Source organism: Oncorhynchus kisutch, linkage group LG3, assembly GCF_002021735.2.
Source record: "Oncorhynchus kisutch isolate 150728-3 linkage group LG3, Okis_V2, whole genome shotgun sequence".
NCBI lineage: Eukaryota > Metazoa > Chordata > Actinopteri > Salmoniformes > Salmonidae > Oncorhynchus > Oncorhynchus kisutch.
In genome coordinates, this window is record NC_034176.2 from 6,787,994 (window position 1) to 6,815,969 (window position 27,976).

Below are 27,976 nucleotides of genomic sequence, written 5' to 3' on the forward strand. Positions count from 1 at the left end.
TTGATTTAGGAAATGTTGTTTTAATACACAGTTCAACAAGGACGACGACAGTAGGCCTAAAGTGGTAAAAACACTCAAAATAGTTTTAAAAGGTTTAAATGACATCAAGTGGTTATAGGTATGAGTATGAGGACGTTAAAGATTATAAAGCTGTGGTATTAAACAGGAAGTGGAAACTGTCTAACTAAGTCCAGAGAATTACAGAACTATGTGTGTGTGTGTGTACACGTTAAACAGCCAGTGGGTTAGATACACATAGCTCTACTCCAATAAAACACTTCTTTTTTTTGCTTTTAAATTCATTTCAAAATCTGTTTGTGAGTGAGGAGTTAGTTTGGAGACATCAAAAAAGGTAGAAAGCGACATGATTACCCCCCCTCTACTCTATTTGTCCTGATTAAAATAATCAGCTAACCATCAGCTAGTGTTAGCCCTGTAAGTGAGTAGAGATACCTAGTGAAGGCACTGTTACAACCTGACAACCACCACATCTACAGAGAGACACTCCTCCAAAAACAAACCACACAGGAACACTGATAATGAATGAATACACTGCTAATTCACACATCTTGTGCTGTTTCACAGAACAAGAAACAAAAAGAGCTGCAAAGACTAATTGCATTTGGCACAAAAGTTCTTAAAGAGGTTTAACCAACTCTCTTTCTCGAACCCTCACGGTAGGCTCTCACTGACTCAAAAAAACTGAAGTGCGGCCATCTTGGATTTCACCCTCAAAACCAAATCACGATCCAGACATTTTTACCACTGATAGTGCCTTGAAGAAGTGAGGACAGGATATATTTAATATCCATGGACAGAAGGCTGATTGGTCCGTAATACTGATATAGGTGGGAAAGTTACACTACTTGTGTTCTTGCTGGACACAGTGTTTTGACATCATGTTTAAGGCAGAAAATAAAATGACAGAAATACACATTACACGTGTGAACAGTACAGTGCACACACACCTTGGCGTACAGTTCACGTGCACACACACACACACGCAAAATGGCACATATCACGCATCATATCAACAGGGGTAAAAGTGGTTTGAGGTATTGACATAAATGACCCATCTAGTTTACCTCTTGTTTTAGAACAATCCAAGAGGATGAATCTTCTCAGCCCTTTTAATCTAAGATGTTAGGAAACTGAATAATTCTATCACACCCTTCTGAAATAAAGCCTGAGGTATGGATGACAGCATTCTATCCCTTAGCTTGTAACAGAGATACCAAAGAATTGGTGACGCTAAGAGAAATGGAGGGAGTATGTTAGAGACACCAACAGAGTTCTACATCCCTTATATGAGGGCTGTCCAACCCTCTTCCTGGAGATCTACCGTCCCTGTGGGTTTTCAGTCCAACCCTCTTCCTGGAGATCTACCGTCCCTGTAGGTTGTCAGTCCAACCCTCTTCCTGGAGATCTACCATCCCTGTAGGTTGTCAGTCCAACCTTCTTCCTGGAGATCTACCGTCCCTGTAGGTTGTCAGTCCAACCTTCTTCCTGGAGATCTACTGTCCTGTAGGTTGTCAGTCCAACCCTCTTCCTGGAGATCTACCGCCCCTGTGGGTTGTCAGTCCAACCCTCTTCCTGGAGATCTACCGCCCCTGTGGGTTGTCAGTCCAACCCTCTTCCTGGAGATCTACCGCCCCTGTGGGTTGTCAGTCCAACCCTCTTCCTGGAGATCTACCGCCCCTGTGGGTTGTCAGTCCAACCCTCTTCCTGGAGATCTACAGTCCCTGTAGGTTGTCAGTCCAACCCTCTTCCTGGAGATCTACCGTCCCTGTGGGTTGTCAGTCCAACCCTCTTCCTGGAGATCTACTGTCCTGTAGGTTGTCAGTCCAACCCTAATTTAACACACCTGATTATACTAATTAGCTGCTCAACAAAGACGTTAACTAGCTGAATGAATCAGAACCGCTAAATTAGGGTTGGACTGAAAACCTACAGGACAGTAGATCTCCAGGAAGAGGAGTCCGAAAACCTACAGGACAGTAGATCTCCAGGAAGAGGGTTGGACTGAAAACCCACAGGACAGTAGATCTCCAGGAAGAGGGTTGGACTGAACCTACAGGACAGTAGATATCCAGGAAGAGGGTTAAACTGAAAACCTACAGGACAGTAGATCTCCAGGAAGAGGGTTAAACTGAAAACCTAGATGACAGTAGATCTCCAGGAAGAGGGTTGGACTGAAAACCTAGATGACAGTAGGATCTCCAGGAAGAGGGTTGGGCAGCTCTGCATTACATCTCCTGACGAATCCAGAGGGACCTTATTGAAGCACACTGGATTCTGACCATTGGCAGAACCATAGTAGAAACTATTAGTCTGTGCTAAGACTTGTTTTGTTATGAACAGAGCTTCTCCAGTCCAGTTGAATATCTGTTTCAGCACCAGCGTTGATTCAAAAGGCTGACCACAACACGCAGTGACCGAGAAGTTTGGCACCGTCACGTCATTACATAATAAATACTGCCTTTTAAATCCAGTCCAATTCCTGCCCACGTGCACTGTGGGTAACAGCAGCAGTCTTCCTGTCTCACTGCCCCTGTGTGTTCTGGGAGTTGGAGGCCTGGGCTGGCACTCCGGGGTGAAGTTTCCCCTAGGTACAGATCTAGGATCAGCGGTGATCCCCCCCCTCCCCTGAATTCTAACCTTAACCATTAATACAAACCATTAATACAAAACTTATCCCAGATCAGTGCTTAGGGACAACTTTACCCTACTCCTGGGCTGGCCCCTCAGTAGCAACAGCAATGTTGCTCTGGTCCTGGAGCAGTAGCTGTGCAGGAGGACGTAGAAACACCACCATGACAGTGATGTTATCACTAGAGCCCGCTGCCTTGGCATGAGCTACTAGCTCCTGGGCCACTCGCTCCCCTAGTACACCCTCTGAGATCTCTTCACACCCGGCCCCCTCCACGGCCCCCTGGGGTTCCCCCTGCTCCCGTAGCGCCCCGAGAACCAGAGCCGGGACCTCTGCGGGCCGGACGACGTCGAAGAAACCGTCGCAGGCCAGGAGGATGTAGTCCTCGTCTCCATGTAGCCGTGTGGAGGAACAGTCAGCGTCGCCAGAGACATAGGGCTTCTGGTCAAAGTCCCCTGGGAAAGAGGTGTTGTGTCAGTGTGTAGAGGCAGCGGTTCACAAGTAAAGGAGACTGGTTATTAGATGTGTTGAGTATTATTGGATGTGCACCGTCCTGCATATCAGTCTGTGCTCATCAGTTCAGTATAAATATGATCATACAGTTACATCAAAATAGAGGCGGAGGATTGAGAGAGAGGTGAAAGGAAGCCATTTCAAGACAGAGGTGAAAGGAAGCCATTTCAAGACAGAGGTGAAAGGAAGCCATTTCAAGACAGAGGTGAAAGGAAGCCATTTCAAGACAGAGGTGAAAGGAAGCCATTTCAAGACAGAGGTGAAAGGAAGCCATTTCAAGACAGAGGTGAAAGGAAGCCATTTCAAGACAGAGGTGAAAGGAAGCCATTTCAAGACAGAGGTAAAAGGAAGCCATTTCAAGACAGAGGTGAAAGGAAGCCATTTCAAGACAGAGGTGAAAGGAAGCCATTTCAAGACAGAGGTTATAGGAAGCCATTTCAAGACAGAGGTGAAAGGAAGCCATTTCAAGACAGAGGTGAAAGGAAGCCATTTCAAGACAGAGGTGAAAGGAAGCCATTTCAAGACAGAGGTGAAAGGAAGCCATTTCAAGACAGAGGTGAAAGGAAGCCATTTCAAGACAGAGGTGAAAGGAAGCCATTTCAAGACAGAGATGAAAGGAAGCCATTTCAAGACAGAGGTGAAAGGAAGCCATTTCAAGACAGAGGTGAAAGGAAGCCATTTCAAGACAGAGGTGAAAGGAAGCCATTTCAAGACAGAGGTGAAAGGAAGCCATTTCAAGACAGAGGTGAAAGGAAGCCATTTCAAGACAGAGGTGAAAGTAAGCCATTTCAAGACAGAGGTGAAAGTAAGCCATTTCAAGACAGAGGTGAAAGGAAGCCATTTCAAGACAGAGATGAAAGGAAGCCATTTCAAGACAGAGGTGAAAGGAAGCCATTTCAAGACAGAGGTGAAAGGAAGCCATTTCAAGACAGAGGTGAAAGGAAGCCATTTCAAGACAGAGGTGAAAGGAAGCCATTTCAAGACAGAGGTGAAAGGAAGCCATTTCAAGACAGAGGTGAAAGGAAGCCATTTCAAGACAGAGATGAAAGGAAGCCATTTCAAGACAGAGGTGAAAGGAAGCCATTTCAAGACAGAGGTGAAAGGAAGCCATTTCAAGACAGAGGTGAAAGGAAGCCATTTCAAGACAGAGGTGAAAGGAAGCCATTTCAAGACAGAGGTGAAAGGAAGCCATTTCAAGACAGAGGTGAAAGGAAGCCATTTCAAGACAGAGGTGAAAGGAAGCCATTTCAAGACAGAGGTGAAAGGAAGCCATTTCAAGACAGAGGTGAAAGGAAGCCATTTCAAGACAGAGGTGAAAGGAAGCCATTTCAAGACAGAGGTGAAAGGAAGCCATTTCAAGACAGAGGTGAAAGGAAGCCATTTCAAGACAGAGGTGAAAGGAAGCCATTTCAAGACAGAGGTGAAAGGAAGCCATTTCAAGACAGAGGTGAAAGGAAGCCATTTCAAGACAGAGGTGAAAGGAAGCCATTTCAAGACAGAGGTAAAGGAAGCCATTTCAAGACAGAGGTGAAAGGAAGCCATTTCAAGACAGAGGTGAAAGGAAGCCATTTCAAGACAGAGGTGAAAGGAAGCCATTTCAAGACAGAGGTGAAAGGAAGCCATTTCAAGACAGAGGTGAAAGGAAGCCATTTCAAGACAGAGGTGAAAGGAAGCCATTTCAAGACAGAGGTGAAAGGAAGCCATTTCAAGACAGAGATGAAAGGAAGCCATTTCAAGACAGAGGTGAAAGGAAGCCATTTCAAGACAGAGGTGAAAGGAAGCCATTTCAAGACAGAGGTGAAAGGAAGCCATTTCAAGACAGAGGTGAAAGGAAGCCATTTCAAGACAGAGGTGAAAGGAAGCCATTTCAAGACAGAGGTGAAAGGAAGCCATTTCAAGACAGAGGTGAAAGGAAGCCATTTCAAGACAGAGGTGAAAGGAAGCCATTTCAAGACAGAGGTGAAAGGAAGCCATTTCAAGACAGAGGTGAAAGGAAGCCATTTCAAGACAGAGGTGAAAGGAAGCCATTTCAAGACAGAGGTGAAAGGAAGCCATTTCAAGACAGAGATGAAAGGAAGCCATTTCAAGACAGATGTGAAAGGAAGCCATTTCAAGACAGAGGTGAAAGGAAGCCATTTCAAGACAGAGGTGAAAGGAAGCCATTTCAAGACAGAGGTGAAAGAAAGCCATTTCAGGACAGAGGTTACCAAGGTAACAGTGGAGGCATGTTGAAGAAGAAGAGCAGAGTTGTTGTCTTTTCCTGGGGTGTTGTTTCAACCACCACAAGGTTGAGTTCCACTCACCTATGGCCCTAGAGACGGCGTAGGTTCCATTGACACGCCAACAGCCCATGAAGACGATGCATCCACCCAGGCCTTCTACACGCTGCTTCTCATCCTATAGGAAGACAGCAGTGGAGAGATGTTTAGCACTGTGTATGTGTGTGTATGTCCCATAAGGCGGTGCACAACTGGCCCAGCGTCGTCTGGGATAAGGGAGGCCGGCATTGTAAATATGAATTTGTTCTTAACTGACTTGCCTAGTTAAATAAAGGTTAAAATAATAAATAAAGTGTGTGTGACCTCTCTGTCAGGCTTGTGTGGGTCCATCAGAGTGATGTCTTGTCCCCGTCGGACCAGCATGCTCTGGGAGTCTCCCAGCCACGCCACATGAAGCCATTCCCCTTGCAGCAGCACCGCCAGGCCTGTACTGCCGCTGCGAAGACGCTGCAGACACAACACAGACAGACACACCCCCGTCACACAGACAGACACACCCCCGTCACACAGACAGACACACCCCCGTCACACAGACAGACACACCCCCGTCACACAGACAGACACACCCCCGTCACACAGACAGACACACCCCCGTCACACAGACAGACACACCCCCGTCACAGACAGACACACCCCCGTCACACAGACAGACACACCCCCGTCACACAGACAGACACACCCCCGTCACACAGACAGACACACCCCCGTCACACAGACAGACAACCTTCCCAGCATCCAACACCTTCACATCATAAAGGATGAGAGGATTGTCCAGTCCTACCCAGGCTAACCTTCACATCAGAGGATGAGAGGACTGTCCAGTCCTACCCAGGCTAACCTTCACATCATAAAGGATGAGAGGATTGTCCAGTCCTACCCAGGCTAACCTTCACATCAGAGGATGAGAGGACTGTCCAGTCCTACCCAGGCTAACCTTCACATCATAAAGGATGAGAGGATTGTCCAGTCCTACCCAGGCTAACCTTCACATCATCCCAATCTCCACCATGTCTATTGCTTACCTCTATCTTGGCTTTCCAGATAAAAGCCCCAATCTCCACCATGTCTATTGCTTACCTCTCTCTTGGCTTTCCATATAAAAGCCCCAATCTCCACCATGTCTATTGCCTACCTCTCTCTTGGCTTTCCCTCTCAACATATCATCAGTGCGAGTGAAGGCTGTCTTGAAGGCAGTGGCCGGGTCGCTCTGCAGCTCCTCCTGCTGGCTGAGAGTGACGTGCAGGTGGGTGGCAGCATAGATAGCAGCGTCCACGCCGCCATGCCCGTCAAACACAGCATAGTAACCACGCTCCACACCGTCCTACAGGAAGAGGTACAGGAAGCTGTCAGAGGTTCAGCCAATCAACTTGCAGTAAGAAAGAAGTGCTCCAATAAATGAAACCGTGAAACGAAGAGCCATTAGTCGGTCCCAAATGGAACCCTCCCTCTTCTCCTTCCATGGAAGTAGATCTGTATGCTGGAAGAGCCTCCCCTGAACTGCTTATACCCAGGGGTGTAGAGGGTAAACTATAAACTCCAGGGGTGTAGAGGGTAAACTACCAACTCCAGGGATGTAGAGGGTAAACTATCAACTCCAGGGGTGTAGAGGGTAAACTATCAGCTCCAGGGATGTAGAGGGTAAACTATCAACTCCAGGGATGTAGAGGGTAAACTATCAACTCCATGGGTGTAGAGGGTAAACTATCAACTCCAGGAATGTAGAGGGTAAACTACCAACTCCAGGAATGTAGAGGGTAAACTACCAACTTGAGGGGTGTAGAGGGTAAACTATCAACTCCAGGGATGTAGAGGGTAAACTATCAACTCCAGGGATGTAGAGGGTAAACTACCAACTCGAGGGGTGTAGAGGGTAAACTACCAACTCGAGGGGTGTAGAGGGTAAACTATCAACTTGAGGGGTGTAGAGGGTAAACTATCAACTCGAGGGGTGTAGAGGGTAAACTATCAACTCCAGGGATGTAGAGGGTAAACTATCAACTCCAGGGGTGTAGAGAGTAAACTATCAACTCCAGGGATGTAGAGGGTAAACTATCAACTCCAGGGATGTAGAGGGTAAACTATCAACTCCAGGGATGTAGAGGGTAAACTATCAGCTCCAGGGATGTAGAGGGTAAACTATCAACTCCAGGGATGTAGAGGGTAAACTACCAACTCGAGGGGTGTAGATGGTAAACTATCAACTCCAGGGATGTAGAGAGTAAACTATCAACTCCAGGGATGTAGAGGGTAAACTACCAACTCGAGGGGTGTAGAGGGTAAACTATCAACTCGAGGGGTGTAGAGGGTAAACTACCAACTCCAGGGGTGTAGAGGGTAAACTACCAGCTCCAGGGATGTAGAGGGTAAACTATCAACTCCAGGGGTGTAGAGGGTAAACTATCAACTCCAGGGGTGTAGAGGGTAAACTATGAACTCCAGGGATGTAGAGGGTAAACTACCATCTCCAGCGATGTAGAGGGTAAACGATCAACTCCAGGGGTGTAGAGGGTAAACTATCAACTCCAGGGGTGTAGAGGGTAAACTATCAACTCCAGGGATGTAGAGAGTAAACTACCAACTCCAGGGATGTAGAGAGTAAACTATCAACTCCAGGGGTAAACTACCAACTCCAGGGGTGTAGAGGGTAAACAATCAACTCCAGGGATGTAGAGGGTAAACTATCAACTCCAGAGATGTAGAGGGTAAACTACCAGCTCCAGGGATGTAGAGGGTAAACTATCAACTCCAGGGGTGTAGAGGGTAAACTATCAACTCCAGGGATGTAGAGGGTAAACTATCAACTCCAGGGGTGTAGAGGTTAAACTATCAGCTCCAGGGATGTAGAGGGTAAACTATCAACTCCAGGGATGTAGAGGGTAAACTATCAACTCCAGGGATGTAGAGGGTAAACTATCAGCTCCAGGGATGTAGAGGGTAAACTATCAACTCCAGGGATGTAGAGGGTAAACTACCAACTCCAGGGATGTAGAGGGTAAACTACCAACTTGAGGGGTGTAGAGGGTAAACTATCAACTCCAGGGGTGTAGAGGGTAAACTATGAACTCCAGGGATGTAGAGGGTAAACTACCAACTCCAGCGATGTAGAGGGTAAACTATCAACTCCAGGGATGTAGAGGGTAAACTATCAACTCCAGGGGTGTAGAGGGTAAACTATCAGCTCCAGGGATGTAGAGGGTAAACTATCAACTCCAGGGATGTAGAGGGTAAACTATCAACTCCAGGAATGTAGAGGGTAAACTATCAGCTCCAGGGATGTAGAGGGTAAACTATCAACTCCAGGGATGTAGAGGGTAAACTACCAACTCGAGGGGTGTAGAGGGTAAACTATCATCTCCAGGGATGTAGAGGGTAAACTATGAACTCCAGGGATGTAGAGGGTAAACTATCAACTCCAGGGATGTAGAGGGTAAACTACCAACTCGAGGGGTGTAGATGGTAAACTATCAACTCCAGGGATGTAGAGGGTAAACTATCAACTCCAGGGATGTAGAGGGTAAACTATGAACTCCAGGGATGTAGAGGGTAAACTACCATCTCCAGCGATGTAGAGGGTAAACTATCAACTCCAGGGGTGTAGAGTGTAAACTATCAACTCCAGGGGTGTAGAGGGTAAACTATCACCTCGAGGGGTGTAGAGGGTAAACTACCAGCTCCAGGGATGTAGAGGGTAAACTACCAACTCGAGGGGTGTAGAGGGTAAACTATCAACTCCAGGGATGTAGAGGGTAAACTATGAACTCCAGGGATGTAGAGGGTAAACTACCATCTCCAGCGATGTAGAGGGTAAACTATCAACTCCAGGGGTGTAGAGGGTAAACTATCAACTCCAGGGATGTAGAGGGTAAACTATCAACTCCAGGGATGTAGAGGGTAAACTACCAACTCGAGGAGTGTAGAGGGTAAACTATCAACTCGAGGGGTGTAGAGGGTAAACTACCAACTCCAGGGGTGTAGAGGGTAAACTACCAGCTCCAGGGATGTAGAGGGTAAACTATCAACTCCAGGGGTGTAGAGGGTAAACTATGAACTCCAGGGATGTAGAGGGTAAACTACCATCTCCAGCGATGTAGAGGGTACACTATCACCTCCAGGGGTGTAGAGGGTAAACTATAAACTCCAGGGGTGTAGAGGGTAAACTATCAACTCCAGGGATGTAGAGAGTAAACTACCAACTCCAGGGATGTAGAGAGTAAACTATCAACTCCAAGGGTAAACTACCAACTCCAGGGGTGTAGAGGGTAAACTATCAACTCCAGGGATGTAGAGGGTAAACTATCAACTCCAGAGATGTAGAGGGTAAACTACCAGCTCCAGGGGTGTAGAGGGTAAACTATCAACTCCAGGGGTGTAGAGGGTAAACTATGAACTCCAGGGATGTAGAGGGTAAACTACCAACTCCAGCGATGTAGAGGGTAAACTATCAACTCCAGGGATGTAGAGGGTAAACTATCAACTCCAGGGGTGTACAGGGTAAACTATCAGCTCCAGGGATGTAGAGGGTAAACTATCAACTCCAGGGATGTAGAGGGTAAACTATCAACTCCAGGAATGTAGAGGGTAAACTATCAGCTCCAGGGATGTAGAGGGTAAACTATCAACTCCAGGGATGTAGAGGGTAAACTACCAACTCGAGGGGTGTAGAGGGTAAACTATCAACTCCAGGGATGTAGAGGGTAAACTATCAACTCCAGGGATGTAGAGGGTAAACTATGAACTCCAGGGATGTAGAGGGTAAACTACCATCTCCAGCGATGTAGAGGGTAAACTATCAACTCCAGGGGTGTAGAGGGTAAACTATCAACTCCAGGGGTGTAGAGGGTAAACTATCAACTCCAGGGATGTAGAGGGTAAACTACCAACTCCAGGGGTGTAGAGGGTAAACTACCAGCTCCAGGGATGTAGAGGGTAAACTATCAAATCCAGGGGTGTAGAGGGTAAACTATCAACTCCAGGGGTGTAGAGGGTAAACTATGAACTCCAGTGATGTAGAGGGTAAACTATCAACTCCAGGGGTGTAGAGGGTAAACTATAAACTCCAGGGGTGTAGAGGGTAAACTATCAACTCCAGGGATGTAGAGAGTAAACTACCAACTCCAGGGATGTAGAGAGTAAACTATCAACTCCAGGGGTAAACTATGAACTCCAGGGATGTAGAGGGTAAACTACCAGCTCCAGGGATGTAGAGGGTAAACTATCAACTCCAGGGGTGTAGAGGGTAAACTATCAGCTCCAGGGATGTAGAGGGTAAACTATCAACTCCAGGAATGTAGAGGGTAAACTATCAGCTCCAGGGATGTAGAGGGTAAACTATCAACTCCAGGGATGTAGAGGGTAAACTACCAACTCGAGGGGTGTAGAGGGTAAACTATCAACTCCAGGGATGTAGAGGGTAAACTATGAACTCCAGGGATGTAGAGGGTAAACTACCATCTCCAGCGATGTAGAGGGTAAACTATCAACTCCAGGGGTGTAGAGTGTAAACTATCAACTCCAGGGGTGTACAGGGTAAACTATCACCTCGAGGGGTGTAGAGGGTAAACTACCAGCTCCAGGGATGTAGAGGGTAAACTACCAACTCGAGGGGTGTAGAGGGTAAACTATCAACTCCAGGGATGTAGAGGGTAAACTACCAGCTCCAGGGGTGTAGAGGGTAAACTATCAACTCCAGGGGTGTAGAGGGTAAACTATGAACTCCAGGGATGTAGAGGGTAAACTACCAACTCCAGCGATGTAGAGGGTAAACTATCAACTCCAGGGATGTAGAGGGTAAACTATCAACTCCAGGGGTGTAGAGGGTAAACTATCAGCTCCAGGGATGTAGAGGGTAAACTATCAACTCCAGGGATGTAGAGGGTAAACTATCAACTCCAGGAATGTAGAGGGTAAACTATCAGCTCCAGGGATGTAGAGGGTAAACTATCAACTCCAGGGATGTAGAGGGTAAACTACCAACTCGAGGGGTGTAGAGGGTAAACTATCAACTCCAGGGATGTAGAGGGTAAACTATCAACTCCAGGGATGTAGAGGGTAAACTATGAACTCCAGGGATGTAGAGGGTAAACTACCATCTCCAGCGATGTAGAGGGTAAACTATCAACTCCAGGGGTGTAGAGGGTAAACTATCAACTCCAGGGGTGTAGAGGGTAAACTATCAACTCCAGGGATGTAGAGGGTAAACTACCAACTCCAGGGGTGTAGAGGGTAAACTACCAGCTCCAGGGATGTAGAGGGTAAACTATCAACTCCAGGGGTGTAGAGGGTAAACTATGAACTCCAGTGATGTAGAGGGTAAACTATCAACTCCAGGGGTGTAGAGGGTAAACTATAAACTCCAGGGGTGTAGAGGGTAAACTATCAACTCCAGGGATGTAGAGAGTAAACTACCAACTCCAGGGATGTAGAGAGTAAACTATCAACTCCAGGGGTAAACTATGAACTCCAGGGATGTAGAGGGTAAACTACCAGCTCCAGGGATGTAGAGGGTAAACTATCAACTCCAGGGGTGTAGAGGGTAAACTATCAGCTCCAGGGATGTAGAGGGTAAACTATCAACTCCAGGAATGTAGAGGGTAAACTATCAGCTCCAGGGATGTAGAGGGTAAACTATCAACTCCAGGGATGTAGAGGGTAAACTACCAACTCGAGGGGTGTAGAGGGTAAACTATCAACTCCAGGGATGTAGAGGGTAAACTATGAACTCCAGGGATGTAGAGGGTAAACTACCATCTCCAGAGATGTAGAGGGTAAACTATCAACTCCAGGGGTGTAGAGTGTAAACTATCAACTCCAGGGGTGTACAGGGTAAACTATCACCTCGAGGGGTGTAGAGGGTAAACTACCAGCTCCAGGGATGTAGAGGGTAAACTACCAACTCGAGGGGTGTAGAGGGTAAACTATCAACTCCAGGGATGTAGAGGGTAAACTATCAACTCCAGGGATGTAGAGGGTAAACTATGAACTCCAGGGATGTAGAGGGTAAACTACCATCTCCAGCGATGTAGAGGGTAAACTATCAACTCCAGGGGTGTAGAGGGTAAACTATCACCTCGAGGGGTGTAGAGGGTAAACTATGAACTCCAGGGATGTAGAGGGTAAACTACCAGCTCCAGGGATGTAGAGGGTAAACTATCAACTCCAGGGGTGTAGAGGGTAAACTATCAACTCCAGGGGTGTAGAGGGTAAACTATCAACTCCAGGGGTGTAGAGGGTAAACTACCAACTCCAGGGATGTAGAGGGTAAACTACCAACTCCAGGGATGTAGAGGGTAAACTACCAACTCCAGGGGTGTAGAGGGTAAACTACCAACTCCAGGGGTGTAGAGGGTAAACTACCAACTCCAGGGGTGTAGAGGGTAAACTACCAACTCCAGAGATGTAGAGGGTAAACTACCAACTCCAGGGATGTAGAGGGTAAACTATCAACTCCAGGGGTAAACTATCAACTCCAGGGGTAAACTATCAACTCCAGGGGTGTAGAGGGTAAACTATCAACTCCAGGGATGTAGAGGGTAAACTGCCAACTCCAGGGGTGTAGAGGGTAAACTATCAACTCCAGGGGTGTAGAGGGTAAACTATCAACTCCAGGGGTGTAGAGGGTAAACTACCAACTCCAGGGGTGTAGAGGGTAAACTACCAACTCCAGAGATGTAGAGGGTAAACTATCAACTCCAGGGGTAAAATATCAACTCCAGGGATATAGAGGGTAAACTATCAACTCCAGGGATGTAGAGGGTAAACTACCAACTCCAGGGATGTAGAGGGTAAACTATCAACTCCAGTGGTAAACTATCAACTCCAGGGGTGTAGAGGGTAAACTATCAACTCCAGGGGTGTAGAGGGTAAACTATCAACTCCAGGGGTGTAGAGGGTAAACTATCAACTCCAGGGATGTAGAGGGTAAACTATCAACTCCAGGGGTGTAGAGGGTAAACTATCAACTCCAGGGGTGTAGAGGGTAAACTACCAACTCCAGGGGTGTAGAGGGGTGTAGAGGGTAAACTACCAACTCCAGGGGTGGAGAGGGTAAACTATCAACTCCAGGGATGTAGAGGGTAAACTATCAACTCCAGGGATGTAGAGGGTAAACTATCAACTCCAGGGATGTAGAGGGTAAACTATCAACTCCAGGGATGTAGAGGGTAAACTATCAACTCCAGTGGTAAACTACCAACTCCAGGGATGTAGAGGGTAAACTATCAACTCCAGGGGTAAACTATCAACTCCAGGGATGTAGAGGGTAAACTATCAACTCCAGAGATGTAGAGGGTAAACTATCAACTCCAGAGATGTAGAGGGTAAACTATCAACTCCAGAGATGTAGAGGGTAAACTATCAACTCCAGGGATGTAGAGGGTAAACTACCAACTCCAGGGCTGTAGAGGGTAAACTATCAACTCCAGGGATGTAGAGGGTAAACTACCAACTCCAGGGATGTAGAGGGTAAACTACCAACTCCAGGGGTGTAGAGGGTAAACTACCAACTCCAGGGGTGTAGAGGGTAAACTATCAGCTCCAGGGATGTAGAGGGTAAACTATCAACTCCAGGGGTAAACTATCAACTCCAGGGGTGTAGAGGGTAAACTATCAACTCCACAGATGTAGAGGGTAAACTACCAACTCCAGGGGTGTAGAGGGTAAACTACCAACTCCAGGGGTGTAGAGGGTAAACTACCAACTCCAGGGATGTAGAGGGTAAACTATCAACTCCAGGGGTAAACTATCAACTCCAGGGGTGTAGAGGGTAAACTATCAACTCCACAGATGTAGAGGGTAAACTACCAACTCCAGGGGTGTAGAGGGTAAACTACCAACTCCAGGGATGTAGAGGGTAAACTACCAACTCCAGGGATGTAGAGGGTAAACTACCAACTCCAGGGATGCAGAGGGTAAACTATCAACTCCAGGGGTAAACTACCAACTCCAGGGGTGTAGAGGGTAAACTACCAACTCCAGGGATGTAGAGGGTAAACTACCAACTCCAGGGATGTAGAGGGTAAACTACCAACTCCAGGGATGTAGAGGGTAAACTACCAACTCCAGGGATGTAGAGGGTAAACTACCAACTCCAGGGATGTAGAGGGTAAACTATCAACTCCAGGGATGTAGAGGGTAAACTACCAACTCCAGGGTTGTAGAGGGTAAACTATCAACCCCAGTGGATGATCAAGATACGACGAACAACCACCGATATAAACCAAAACCAAGGATATTTATAGAACTGGATTATTGGCATTTGATCGCATTTTAAATGTCAGCCTACAGGGAAGTTAGGCGTACATGGAAGTTAGGCCTACGGGGAAGTTAGGCCTACGGGGAAGTTAGGCCTACGGGGAAGTTAGGCCTACGGGGAAGTTAGGCTTACCAACTGTACATGATTCTCCTCGCTAGCAAAAAGGCAGGCGCAATTAGAACTCTGGTCAAGAAAATAAGCTTTGATCCATGTTGAGCTTTGATCCATGTTGAGCTTTGATCCATGTTGAGCTTTGATCAATGTTGAGCTTTGATCCATGTTGAGCTTTGATCCATGTTGAGCTTTGATCCATGTTGAGCTTTGATCCATGTTGAGCTTTGATCCATGTTGAGCTTTGATCCATGTTGAGCTTTGATCAATGTTGAGCTTTGATCAATGTTGAGCTTTGATCAATGTTGAGCTTTGATCCATGTTGAGCTTTGATCAATGTTGGCAACGCAATAAGAGAGTAAACGCTATTTCCCCACATAAAAAGGTGTGTACATGACAGTGGTTGCTGAGCTTCACAATTCTTTTTTTTATTTTATATAATTATAAAGAATGTACAGTGTATTTGGAAAGTATGTCAGACCCCTGGACACGTTCTACCTTGAGGTTACATTAGATCCTTATTCTAAAATGTATTAAATATTTGTTTTCCTCATCAATCTACACACAATACAACATAATGACAAAGTGAAAACAGAAAATGTATTTACATCTATTACAAATAAAATAACAGAAATAATAATACTACATAATACTACATAATACTACATAATACTACATAATACTACATAAGTATTCAGACCCTTCGCTATGAGACTCGAAAAAATTGAGCTCAAGTACATCCTGTTTCCATTGATCATCCTTAAAATGTTTCTACGACTTGATTGGCGTCCACCTGTGGTGAATTCAATTGATTGGACATGATTTGGAAAAGGCACACGCCTGTCTATATAAAAAGGTCCCACAGTTGATAGTGCATTTCAGAGCAAAAACCAGGCCATGAGGTCGAAGGAATTGTAGAGCTCCGAGACAGGATTGTGTCGAGGCACAGATCTGGGGAAGGGTACCAAAAAATGTCTGCAGCATTAAAAAGGTCCCCAAGAACACAGTGGCCTCCATCATACATTTTTGTTATTATTATTATTATTTTTAAATGACCACATTTTCTCCCCAATTTCGTGATATCCAATTGGTAGTTACAGTCTTGTCCCAAATTGTGGCGTACTCATTTTTAAATGGACATAAATCATTTAGATATTCACCCTTTTTCCATGGTATCCGATTGGTAGTTACAGTCTTGTCCCATCGCTGCAACTCCCGTACGGACTCGGGAGAGGCGAAGGTCGAGAGCCATGTGTCTTCCGAACCACGACCCAAGCTGCACTGCTTCGTGACACACCGCTTAACCAGGAAGCCAGCCTCACCAATGTGCTACACAGCCTGGCATTAAAACGCGAGTCTGTAGTGACACCTCTAGCACTACGATGCAGTGCTTTAGACTGCTGTGCCACTCGGGAGGACCCCCGGCTTCCATCATTCATAAATGGAAAAAAAATTGGAACCACCAACACTCTTCCTAGAGCTGGCCGCCCGGCCAAACTGAGCAATCGGGGGAGAAGGGCCTTGGTCTGGGAAGTGATCAAAAACCCGATGGTCAATCTGAAAGAGCTCCAGAGTTCCTCTGTTGAGATGGGAGAAACTTCCAGAAGACAACCATCTCTGCAGTATTCCACCAATCAGGCCATTATGGTAGAGTGGCCAGACAGAAGCCACCCCTCAGTAAAAGGCACATGACAGCCTGCTTGAAGTTGCCAAAAGGCACCTAAAGAATCGTCAGACCATGAGAAACAAGATTCTCTGGTCTGATTAAACCAAGATTGAACTCTTTGGCCTGAATTCCAAGGTCTATCATCTCTGGAGAGGCCAGAAAATAGCTGTGTAGCGACGCTCCTCATTTAACCTGACACTGCTTGAGAGGATCTGCAGAGAAGAATGGGAGAAACTCCACGAATACAGGTGTGCCAAGCTTGGAGCGTCATACCCAAGAAGACTCAGGGCTGTAAACGCTGCCAAAGGTACTTCAACAAAGTACTGAGTAAAGGGTCTGAATACTTATGTAAATGTGAAAGTTTTTTATTTTCATAAATTTGCTAAAATTTCTAAAAACCTGTTTTTGCTTCATCATTATGGGTTATTGTGTGTAGATCAATGAGGGGGAAAAAAATATATAATCAATTTTAGAATAAGGCTGTAACGTAACAAAATGTGGGAAAAGTCAAGGGGTCTGAATACTTTCCGAATGCACTGTATCTCACAGGAGAAAGCATCCGAGCGAGCGAAACAGCGTCCCTCTGTCTCTCTATGGGTAAGCCAAACGAGTATGACATTTTTGCCACCCGTAGCATTGAAGGCAACGGAAGCCAGCGAGCATCTGGCCTCCCTTGACAAAACAAACTAACCAATCAGCATTGAGCTAAACTGAGTGAGCTCAACTGTGATTGGTCCTGGCGCACAAAAAAGTGTCAAAGGAAGCCAGTTTGAATTTGACTTCACTCCTATCAAATCCCATTGAGAGCATTCACAGGTTAATTCGACACCTTGTAGAGTCCCATGCACTGACATATTGGGGCTGTTCTGAGGGAAAAGGGGTGGAGGGGGGGGTGCAACCAATGTTCCCTAAAATATTTGTCACTGAGCATCATTTCAGGTCTGCTGAGTGCAAACTTGATCGTTTGAATTCGTTTAAAAACTTGAATTCTGTGCAACTTCCAGCGCACGTTTACTGTGAACACTGAGGCTGTACCCACTAAGTTACAGTTTTACTGTGAACACTGAGGCTGTACCCACTTTAAGGTACAGCTATAACAGCGGCCAAGTAGACTACTGTGGCTACTTGATCATAATGTAGTCCGAACAAAGTGGCCTACCATCAAAAACTATGGAGAAAATGGCTCCCATGACATTTCAACATTGAAATAGCTGTATATGATAGCCTATATTAGCAGCCAATGTGTGGTGTTCAATGTAGGCCGACATTCCATGAGACTTTTGGAGAGAAAAAATCACGCAGGGCTTGACATGAACCTGTTTATCCACTTGTCCTTCAGACAAGGTGGTGACTGAACATGTTTTGTTTGCTGCAACAAAACCACTTTACAATAATGATTCTCAATTTACAAAATAAAATGCATTATTATTCTCATATCATTATTTCAGAGAATCAGACAAATTATGCTACCCTCTACCTATTGGCTACTTAGCTTATACAATGCCTGTCTCAAAATACAACACTGCCCCATTAAGGAAAAAAAGATAAAAGCTCTTTACCTGATTCGCTTTTCAATGATATCTAGAAATATACATGTTTTTGTGCTCTTCAGCCCGTATGGGAGTTGTAGCGATGAGACAAGATATTTCTATTTTAAAATGTTACCCTTTTTTCTCCCCCTTTTCGTGGTATCCAATTGTTTTAGTAGCTACTATCTTGTCTCATCGCTACAACTCCCGTACGGGCTCGGGAGAGACGAAGGTTGAAAGTCATGCGTCCTCCGATACACAACCCAACCAAGCCGCACTGCTTCTTAACACAGCGCGCATCCAACCCGAAAGCCAGCCGCACCAATGTGTTGGAGGACACCTTGGGGGGGAGGGGAGGGGGCAGGAGAATTAACGAAGAGGAAACTCAAATGAACTTTGATCACTCTTATTTGAATTTCTACATTGCAAAAAAAAGTGCCACGAGAAGTACTGGATCCGGTCAAATAGGTTCCAGAACGAAACAATCCAGTTCCTGTTCCTGTTCCTGTTAAAATGGCAAGGTTCCTGTTCCTGTTAAAATGGCAAGGTTCCTGTTCCTGTTCCTGTTAAGCACTGGTTAGGGCAGAGGGGAAGGGGTATGAAGCGAATTGGGTTCAGCTGAGATAAACTGTTTATAACAGAGTTATTACCTTGAGGCCAGTGAGTGTGTTGAAGTCAGGGAGGGTCACATGGCGATCCTCCATCTTCCTTCGAGTGTTCCTGATGGCGTGGGCGGAGCACATGAGGAAACGGGAGGGTCCTATTGGGAGAGGGGAGGGGAGATTCTGATGCCAAGCCACACCCACCTCTCGAAGCTTATTGAGAAACAGCCGCTGGACGGGCTCCGATTGGAGCACTTAGGACGAGAGGGGAGGGGCCAAAGGAAATTCAGTTAGGCCTCTGATAATCCAGATGAGAATGTTCTCCATATTGTAGGACACATATCCAAGCCTTTCAGACTTACACAAGTGTCTAGGGGTTCATTGGTATTGGGAGATGAAACCCCAGGGGTTAAAGGGTGGTCAATGGATACACGCACACACACACACACACACACACACATACACGCACACACACACATATATACACACACACATATACACACACACACACAGTGATGGAACCGGCCAGCCTGGCTAGCGGACTGCAATTTAGTCTTTTACTGGGTGACTTTCACTTTGACCTTTTAATAGAAAATGACTCAAGGTATCTTTGCTTTTACTCAAGTATGACAATTGGCTACATTTCCCCGCCACGGCACACACACAGAGAAGGGGACGCTCTTCTGGACACAGGTGGTCTGAATCACAGATGACATCATGAGTCCGAACTCACAAACAACTTCCTGTTCCTCTCCTTGCTGCTGTTCGGTTTCCTGGGGGAGGTGGAAAGGTGAAAGGTCAGCCTTCTGCAGCTCAGCCAAGGCTGCGTGGCACATGGCTGCATTCAGTGTTGAAGGAGCGTCTCTGCATGAGAGGAGAGAGAGAGTCCTTATGAGTGAACACCATAGAGAATGTTAGAGGTCTCTAGTGGACAAAGGTACGGGCAGCAACATTGAGGGCTTCTACCATTTTACTGTAGTGGTACTTCCAACTTCTTTTGGTTAATCCTCCCTGGTGACCCTGTTGGGAGTCTATGTCCAACCAGGTCATCAGGAGGAATGAAGAAGAAAAAAACGGACTACTTCAAAATGGATATTGCCTTAATGGCGCTGCCTATGCTGTCATGGACACTATAACGCTACAGATACAAAGAGGAGTCCTCTATCTCTCTCTATGGTAAACACACACAGACAAAATTAAACAAAGCTAAACAGCACACACACACACATCTGTAATTTCTCTGTACGAGATTAGAGTCCTGCCAGGGTGGAACAGGGGACTGATACATGCTCAGGGGGAAACAGGAAGTGGGTAGAACAATAGTGATTCTACAGACAGGAAATTAGGTCATACAAACAGGAAGTGCCTCGGAGTCAGAAGACAGAAGGAAAAGAGGACACACTATCAGAGACCTAACTCTTATGGCCTGGTACATTGTTGTCTAGAGCTCCTCTGGCCTGGCCTGGCACATTGTTGTCTAGAGCTCCTCTGGCCTGGCCTGGCACATTGTTGTCTAGAGCTCCTCTGGCCTCAATACTACTGCTTTTGAAAACAATTTACTTGACACCCAGCAAAAGAAGACGTTATGACACGGTCATAACCGCTGACAACGTGTCATAACTTGTCATAATATGGTCATAACAACACTCATCACACACATATTTAGACCTGTTGTGACGTACATTGTGTTATTTTATGGCTGGTTGTGACACCTACATAAGAGTGTCAAAACACCAAATGTATTCAAATGTGTTTTTTTCCCTTCCAAGAGGTTTCCTTTTGTTTGAAAGTTGATTTCGTAAGTCCTCTGTTGTTGCTGTAATTCATTCTTTACAGTCATGCCCCCCCCCCCTCCCCCTCCCCCATCATATTTTAAATAAGTTGTAGAACATACACTTTATGACACTGTCAAGAAGCATTATGACATCATAATCACATAAGCCAGATAGGCCAATCACGTACATGTTCTTATATATCAGTCAACAAAGAGGGTAGGGTGTCTTGTCCTGCTCCTGAAATCTGCTCCTACATTCATCCCAGTCATCAGCAAACAGAGCGTTGGTGCATGTTTGCACAATTACAATGATTTCATAAAATGTTATGTAACATAAACATACTGTTGACAGGTAGGCTATGGTGTAATGGAATGTTTTACCTCGTGTGGTAGGTTTAGTGGTGTTTTGACACTCTTATGTAGGTGTCATAACCAGCCATAAAATAACACAAAATATTTCACAACAGGTGTAAATATGTGTTATGACCATATTATGACAAGTTATGTCAGCTGTTATGACATATGACGTGGTTATGACATTGCCACAACATGTTATGACGCTGGGTGTCAAGTAAAGTGTTACCCAGCTGGGTAAATATCCCTGAAGTGTGTTCAGAGGCAGTTTACATACAGCCCTCCCTGTGGCTGTGTTGCTTTCTCTTCGTAACGATCCATCTAACTGCTCTTCGTAACTATCTAACTGCTCTTCGTAACTATCTAACTGCTCTTCGTAACTATCTGACTACTCTTCGTAATGATCTATCTAACTGCTCTTCGTAACTATCTGACTACTCTTCGCAATGATCTATCTAACTGCTCTTCGTAACTATCTGACTACTCTTCGCAATGATCTATCTAACTGCTCTTCGTAACTATCTGACAACTCTTCGCAACTATCTAACTGCTCTTCGTAACTATCTAACTGCTCTTCGTAACTATCTAACTGCTCTTCGTAATGATCTGACTACTCTTCGTAACTATCTGACTACTCTTCGTAACGATCTAACTATCTATCTACCTGCTCTTCGTAACTATCTAACTGCTCTTCGTAACTATCTGACTACTCTTCGTAACTATCTGACTACTCTTCGTAACTATCTGACTACTCTTCGTAACTATCTAACTACTCTTCGTAACGATCTAACTGCATATTCTCTCATTTCCTTTCTCCCTCTCCTTGTTCTCCCTCTTCTCTTTCTCCATCCCCCTCTCTCACGTTCTCTCTATGATAGACAGCCCTGTAACTCAGCCCCTCTACTCACGCAGGGTATAATGAACAGGACAGGACACAGATATGAGGATCAGCTTGCTGCTGCACAACAGGAATGTAAACAATGCGGTCTGCAAGCTGCAGCATCAACACCACCGGGGTCATGTTCATTAAAGCAAACCGGAACAAAACATTTTTCAACTGAAAATGAAAACTAGTGATTCTTATTGGACCAGGTAGTCCTATACCTAGACAGATACACACACAGTGTTGAGCAAGCATAGGCCCAGGTCCATGCTGTCTGCCGTCAGCTTGTCCACACACACACCTGGTGTTGAGTAGGCGTAAGCCCAGATCCAGGCTCTCTCCTCTTAGTTCGTCCAGGGTGACCTTCCTGCTGAGGGGGTTGAGAGGCAGGGGGTCTTCAGGACCCAGCGGAGCAGGGAAATCCTCTAGGAACCTCCTCAAGCACCCCCGCACCACCTCCTCCTCCATGACACCACCCATACCTGAACTTGGAACACACACACACACACAGCATACCATTCAGGGGTTGGTACCGGTTCAGGGAACGGAACTGATCTCTACTGTTCTTGAAACAGCAGCATTTCTGCCTTCTTGAACAGGGCGAATAGCTCAGATACACATGAAAGCATGAAATGACCGCGGGAATCGATAGAACATCGCTCATCGCACAAAAACAATAGAACATTCAAAATGGGTGAATCTTTCCTTTAACTCAAAGTACTTTGAAAAAGTAGCTCACTACATCCAAACTACAGTAGTGTGTAGTTCCAGTAGCTAGCTACACCGCTACATGGTAAAACAGTAGTGTGTAGTTCCAGTAGTTAGCTACATGGTAAAACAGTAGTGTGTAGTTCCAGTAGTTAGCTACACCGCTACATGGTAAAACAGTAGTGTGTAGTTCCAGTAGCTAGCTACACCGCTACATGGTAAAACAGTAGTGTGTAGTTCCAGTAGTTAGCTACATGGTAAAACAGTAGTGTGTAGTTCCAGTAGTTAGCTACACCGCTACATGGTAAAACAGTAGTGTGTAGTTCCAGTAGTTAGCTACACCGCTACATGGTAAAACAGTAGTGTGTAGTTCCAGTAGTTAGCTACATGGTAAAACAGTAGTGTGTAGTTCCAGTAGTTAGCTACACCGCTACATGGTAAAACAGTAGTGTGTAGTTCCAGTAGTTAGCTACACCGCTACATGGTAAAACAGTAGTGTGTAGTTCCAGTAGCTAGCTACATCGCTACATGGTAAAACAGTAGTGTGTAGTTCCAGTAGTTAGCTACATGGTAAAACAGTAGTGTGTAGTTCCAGTAGTTAGCTACACCGCTACATGGTAAAACAGTAGTGTGTAGTTCCAGTAGTTAGCTACACCGCTACATGGTAAAACAGTAGTGTGTAGTTCCAGTAGTTAGCTACACCGCTACATGGTAAAACAGTAGTGTGTAGTTCCAGTAGTTAGCTACATGGTAAAACAGTAGTGTGTAGTTCCAGTAGTTAGCTACACTGCTACATGGTAAAACAGTAGTGTGTAGTTCCAGTAGTTAGCTACACCGCTACATGGTAAAACAGTAGTGTGTAGTTCCAGTAGTTAGCTACACCGCTACATGGTAAAACAGTAGTGTGTAGTTTGAGTAGTTAGCTACATGGTAAAACAGTAGTGTGTAGTTCCAGTAGTTAGCTACACCGCTACATGGTAAAACAGTAGTGTGTAGTTCCAGTAGTTAGCTACACCGCTACATGGTAAAACAGTAGTGTGTAGTTCCAGTAGTTAGCTACATGGTAAAACAGTAGTGTGTAGTTCCAGTAGTTAGCTACACTGCTACATGGTAAAACAGTAGTGTGTAGTTCCAGTAGTTAGCTACACCGCTACATGGTAAAACAGTAGTGTGTAGTTCCAGTAGTTAGCTACACTGCTACATGGTAAAACAGTAGTGTGTAGTTCCAGTAGTTAGCTACATGGTAAAACAGTAGTGTGTAGTTCCAGTAGTTAGCTACACCGCTACATGGTAAAACAGTAGTGTGTAGTTTGAGTAGTTAGCTACATGGTAAAACAGTAGTGTGTAGTTCCAGTAGTTAGCTACACCGCTACATGATAAACAGTAGTGTGTAGTTCCAGTAGTTAGCTACACCGCTACATGGTAAAACAGTAGTGTGTAGTTCCAGTAGTTAGCTACACAGCAAAACAGTAGTGTGTAGTTCCAGTAGTTAGCTACACCTCTATATATATATAACACATTGAATATCCCTTTGAACATGGTGGTAATTAATGACACTTTGGATGGTGTAACAATAAACCCAGTCACTACAAAGATGCAGGCGTCCGTCCTAACTTAGTTGCCGGACAGGAAGGAAACTGCTCAGGGATTTCAGGACTATGTTGACTTTGTTGTTAGAATTTTTGTTCCACTTTGACAGAGCATTTTGTGTAAAATTACATTTTAATCCCAACACAATGTGGAAAATGTAATGGGGTGTGAGTAACTTTCTGAAGGCACTGTAACTTATTACTTTTTGAAAATTATTTCTCATTTGATATGAAATCAAAATTTGTGGATTTGGCTATTTCAGCAACACCCATTGCTGACAGGTCTATAAAAACGAGAACACAGCCATGCAATCTCCATAGACAAACATTGGCAGTGGAATGACCTTACTGAAGAGCTCAGTGACTTTCATCGTGGCACCGTCATAGGATGCCACTTTTCCAACAAGTCAGTTCGTCAAATTTCTGCCCTGGTAGAGCTGCCACGGCCAACTGTAAGTGCTGTTATTGTGAAGTGGAGACGTCTAGGAGCAACAACGGCTCAGCATCAAAGTGGTAGGCCACACAAGCTCACAGAAAGGGACCGCCGGGTGCTGAAGCGCGTAAAATGTATCTGTCCCCGGTTGCAACACTCACTACCTAGTTCCAAATTGCCGATGGAAGCAACATCAGCACAATAACTGTTCGTCAGGAGCTTTAAAAAATGGGTTTCCATGGCCGAGCTGCCGCACACACAAGCCTAAGTTCACCATGCCCGATGCCAAGCGTCGGCTGGAGTGTTGTAAAGCTTGCCTCCATTGGACTCTGGAGCAGTGGAAACGCGTTTCACCATCTGGCAGTCCGAAGAATGAATCTGGGTTTGGTGGAATGCATAGTGCCCATATGCATAGTGCCAACTGTAAAGTTTGGTGGAGGAGGAATAATGGTCTGGGTCTGTTTTTCATGGTTCGGTCCCCTTAGTTCCAGTGAAGGGAGATCTTAACGCTACAGCATAACAATGACATTCTAGATTCTGTGCTTCCAACTTTTTTCCTGTTTCAACATGACAATGCCCCTGGGCACAAAGCGAGGTCCATACAGAAATGGTTTGTCAAGATCGGTGTGGAAGAACTTGACTGGCCGGCACAGAGCCCTGACCTCAACCCCATCGAACACCTTTGGGATGAATTGGAACGCTGACTGCAAGCCAGGACTAATCACCCGACATCTGTGTCCGACAACAGCAAATGGGAGACCAACTCCTTATTAATGCCCATGACTTTAGAATGAGATGTTTGACGATCCGGTGTCCACATACTTTTGGCCATGTTTACACTGCTGCTACTCTCTGTTTATCATATATGCACAGTCACTTTAACTATACATTCATGTACATACTACCTCAATTGGCCAGACCACTCACCACCCTCTCTTTTACACTACCCTCTCTTTTACACTACTGCTACTCCATGTTCATCAACTATGCATAGTCACTTTAACCATACCTACATACTACCTCAATCAGCCCGATTAACCGGTGTCTGTATGTAGCCTCGCTACTGTATATAGTCTCTCTACTGTATATAGCCTCGCTACTGTTATTTTTCACTGTTGTTTTTATTTCTTTACTTGTTCACCTAATACATATTTTGCACTATTGGTTAGAGCCTGTAAGTAAGCATTTCACTGTAAGGTCTACTACACCTGTTGTATTCAGCATTTCACTGTAAGGTCTACTACACCTGTTGTATTCAGCATTTCACTGTAAGGTCTACTACACCTGTTGTATTCAGCATTTCACTGTAAGGTCTACTACACCTGTTGTATTCAGCATTTCACTGTAAGGTCTACTACACCTGTTGTATTCAGCATTTCACTGTAAGGTCTACTACACCTGTTGTATTCAGCATTTCACTGTAAGGTCTACTACACCTGTTGTATTCGGTGCACGTGACAAATAAACTTTGATTTGATGTAGTGTAGCTTTAGCAAGGGGCTCGTGGTCACCTGTGTGTGTAGCTTAGGAACAGAAATAGAGGAAATATTGTGCACATGATGTGAATTAATGTTTAATAATACAATAATTTAACACAACATGACGAATAAAAATCACTGTTGAGACGTGCGTGTATTTGACACAATGTTTCTGTTAGGCCATTTCGATGTCTACATTCCTAGTTGCAAAACCTATTTGCTATATATTATACCGTCAGAGATGCAGTCTGAGTCTCCACAAACAACACGTTTGATTTTATTTCCTGCTTTGCAAAAAAATAAAAGAGCACAAACTACTTTCAAGCTACAGTACGACACGATAACATTTCTTACCTTGGCCTATCTTCTTCAGGGCACTCCCTTTACTAGCTCGCTACTGGACTGAGCTAGACAACTACACGCCCTTCCAAGACTGACACAAAAATAGTTTAAAGTCATGGAAGTCCAGAAGAAGCGTGGCGACGTGAAAACGAACCACTTTGTTCGAAGACCGCTAATACACTGAATATTGCGCATATCACTGAGTTGTAGATCATGGGCTTGCTCGTGGTGGGCGCAAGCTCATTTTGAGACTATGTTCATAGATCTGTGTTTGGCTGCGTAGACACTACGGGAATTTAACGTTCCTGAACACCAGACTCCGACTTGCCGAGCACACCACAGACCATGGGAGAATCTCAAGGGTTGTACTACATGCGTCCTCGCTCTTCGCCTCCTCAAAACCTATTGGAGGAGAAGGTTAGAGGGGCGGGACCTCTGGCTTCCTTAATCCAATGGGTTTTCAGCAGGAGAGAGAGGACACGAGGACCACATATTTGAGATTCTCCCATGGTCTGTCATGCGCTCTGCAAGTCGAGTCCAATGTTCAGGAACGTTAAATTCCCGTAGTGTCTACGCAGCCAAACACAGATCTATGAACATATTAGATAGTCTCAAAATGGGCAAAATCTCAACCGTTTATAGCGTATATAAAATACGAGCCTTGGAAGCCTAAACTGAACGAAACAGATGTTGTAGAAGGCTGGCCAGACGAGACAAACGAAAGCCTATTCAGTCAGGGGTATTCAGAAAGATTTGCACTTCAGTAAATGTGACACTCCCTCACAGGACACTAACATTAGCTACGTTTCCATTAACTTGTCCTGTGATTTTTGTTGTTGTCGACATTTAGAATGTTCGGCATATGCAATAGATGACAATATGCCTGCTGCGATGCGTTTTCATAGAACTGTCGTGTCGATAAAAACAGCTGGACGTTATTTTATTTTTACCTTTATTTTACTAGGCAAGTCAGTTAAGAACAAATTCTTACTTATTTGTCTTATTCTTATTTTCAATGACGGCCTAGGAGCAGTGGGTTAACTGCCTGTTCAGGGGCAGAACGACAGATTTGTACCTTGTCAGCTCGGGGATTCGAACTTGCAACCTTGCGGTTATGAGTCCAACGCTCTAACCACTAAACTACCCTGCCGACCTCACACACACAAAAAAAACTTTTTCACTGAAAACCAGTGTCGAATAAAATGAAGTGGTTGATGTGTTTCCATTATCCATTTAGGCATATTGCGCATTAATACATTTGCGACAGCCTGTATGTACCTGTATGTATACCAGGGTTCCCCAACTGGCGGCCCCCGGGCCGAACTTGGCCCACACACGGTTTTATTTGGCCCCCAAGTTTTCTGAGCAAAAAAAAAGAATAATATTGTTTGAATTTTCATTGTTTGACATAACATACTGTATAATTTGGTTTTAAATCAAAAAGTCCTATATCATGCTGTTTGTTACAGGGCGAATAATACATTCCACAGCTGGCAATTTCAAAATACATGTACAGTGGGGCAAAAAAAGTATTTAGTCAGCCACCAATGGTGCAAGTTCTCCCACTTAAAAAGATGAGAGAGGTAATTTTCATCATAGGTGCACTTCAACTATGCCAGACAAAATGAGAAAAAAAAATCCAGAAAATCACATAAAAAATCCTACAATTAATTTATTAGCAAATTATGGTGGAAAATAAGTATTTGGTCAAAAACAAAAGTTTATCTCAATACTTTGTTATATACCCTTTGTTGGTAATGACAGAGGTCAAACATTTTCTGTAAGTCTTCACAAGGTTTTCACACACTGTTGCTG

At 45.0% G+C, this 27,976-nt stretch overlaps 1 protein-coding gene across 2 annotated transcripts; it reads right to left on the bottom strand.

Annotated features, from left to right (window-relative positions):
• On the bottom strand, positions 1-26,432 carry ppm1f (protein phosphatase, Mg2+/Mn2+ dependent, 1F). Of its 2 annotated transcripts, none has more exons than XM_031816916.1 (8): positions 26,174-26,432; positions 21,913-22,093; positions 19,334-19,464; positions 18,649-18,854; positions 6,575-6,763; positions 5,746-5,889; positions 5,467-5,560; positions 1-3,105 (listed from the first exon to the last, which is right to left on the bottom strand). In XM_031816916.1, exons 2-8 carry the CDS (start codon positions 22,089-22,091, stop codon positions 2,726-2,728), a joined length of 1,323 nt encoding a protein of 440 aa, XP_031672776.1. In that variant the 5' UTR covers positions 22,092-22,093; positions 26,174-26,432; the 3' UTR covers positions 1-2,725. The 2 variants fall into 2 exon arrangements, with proteins under 2 accessions (XP_031672776.1, XP_031672772.1); XM_031816912.1 differs by having other exon boundaries at positions 21,913-22,098; positions 26,174-26,431.
• Positions 26,433-27,976: the final 1,544 nt, after the last annotated feature.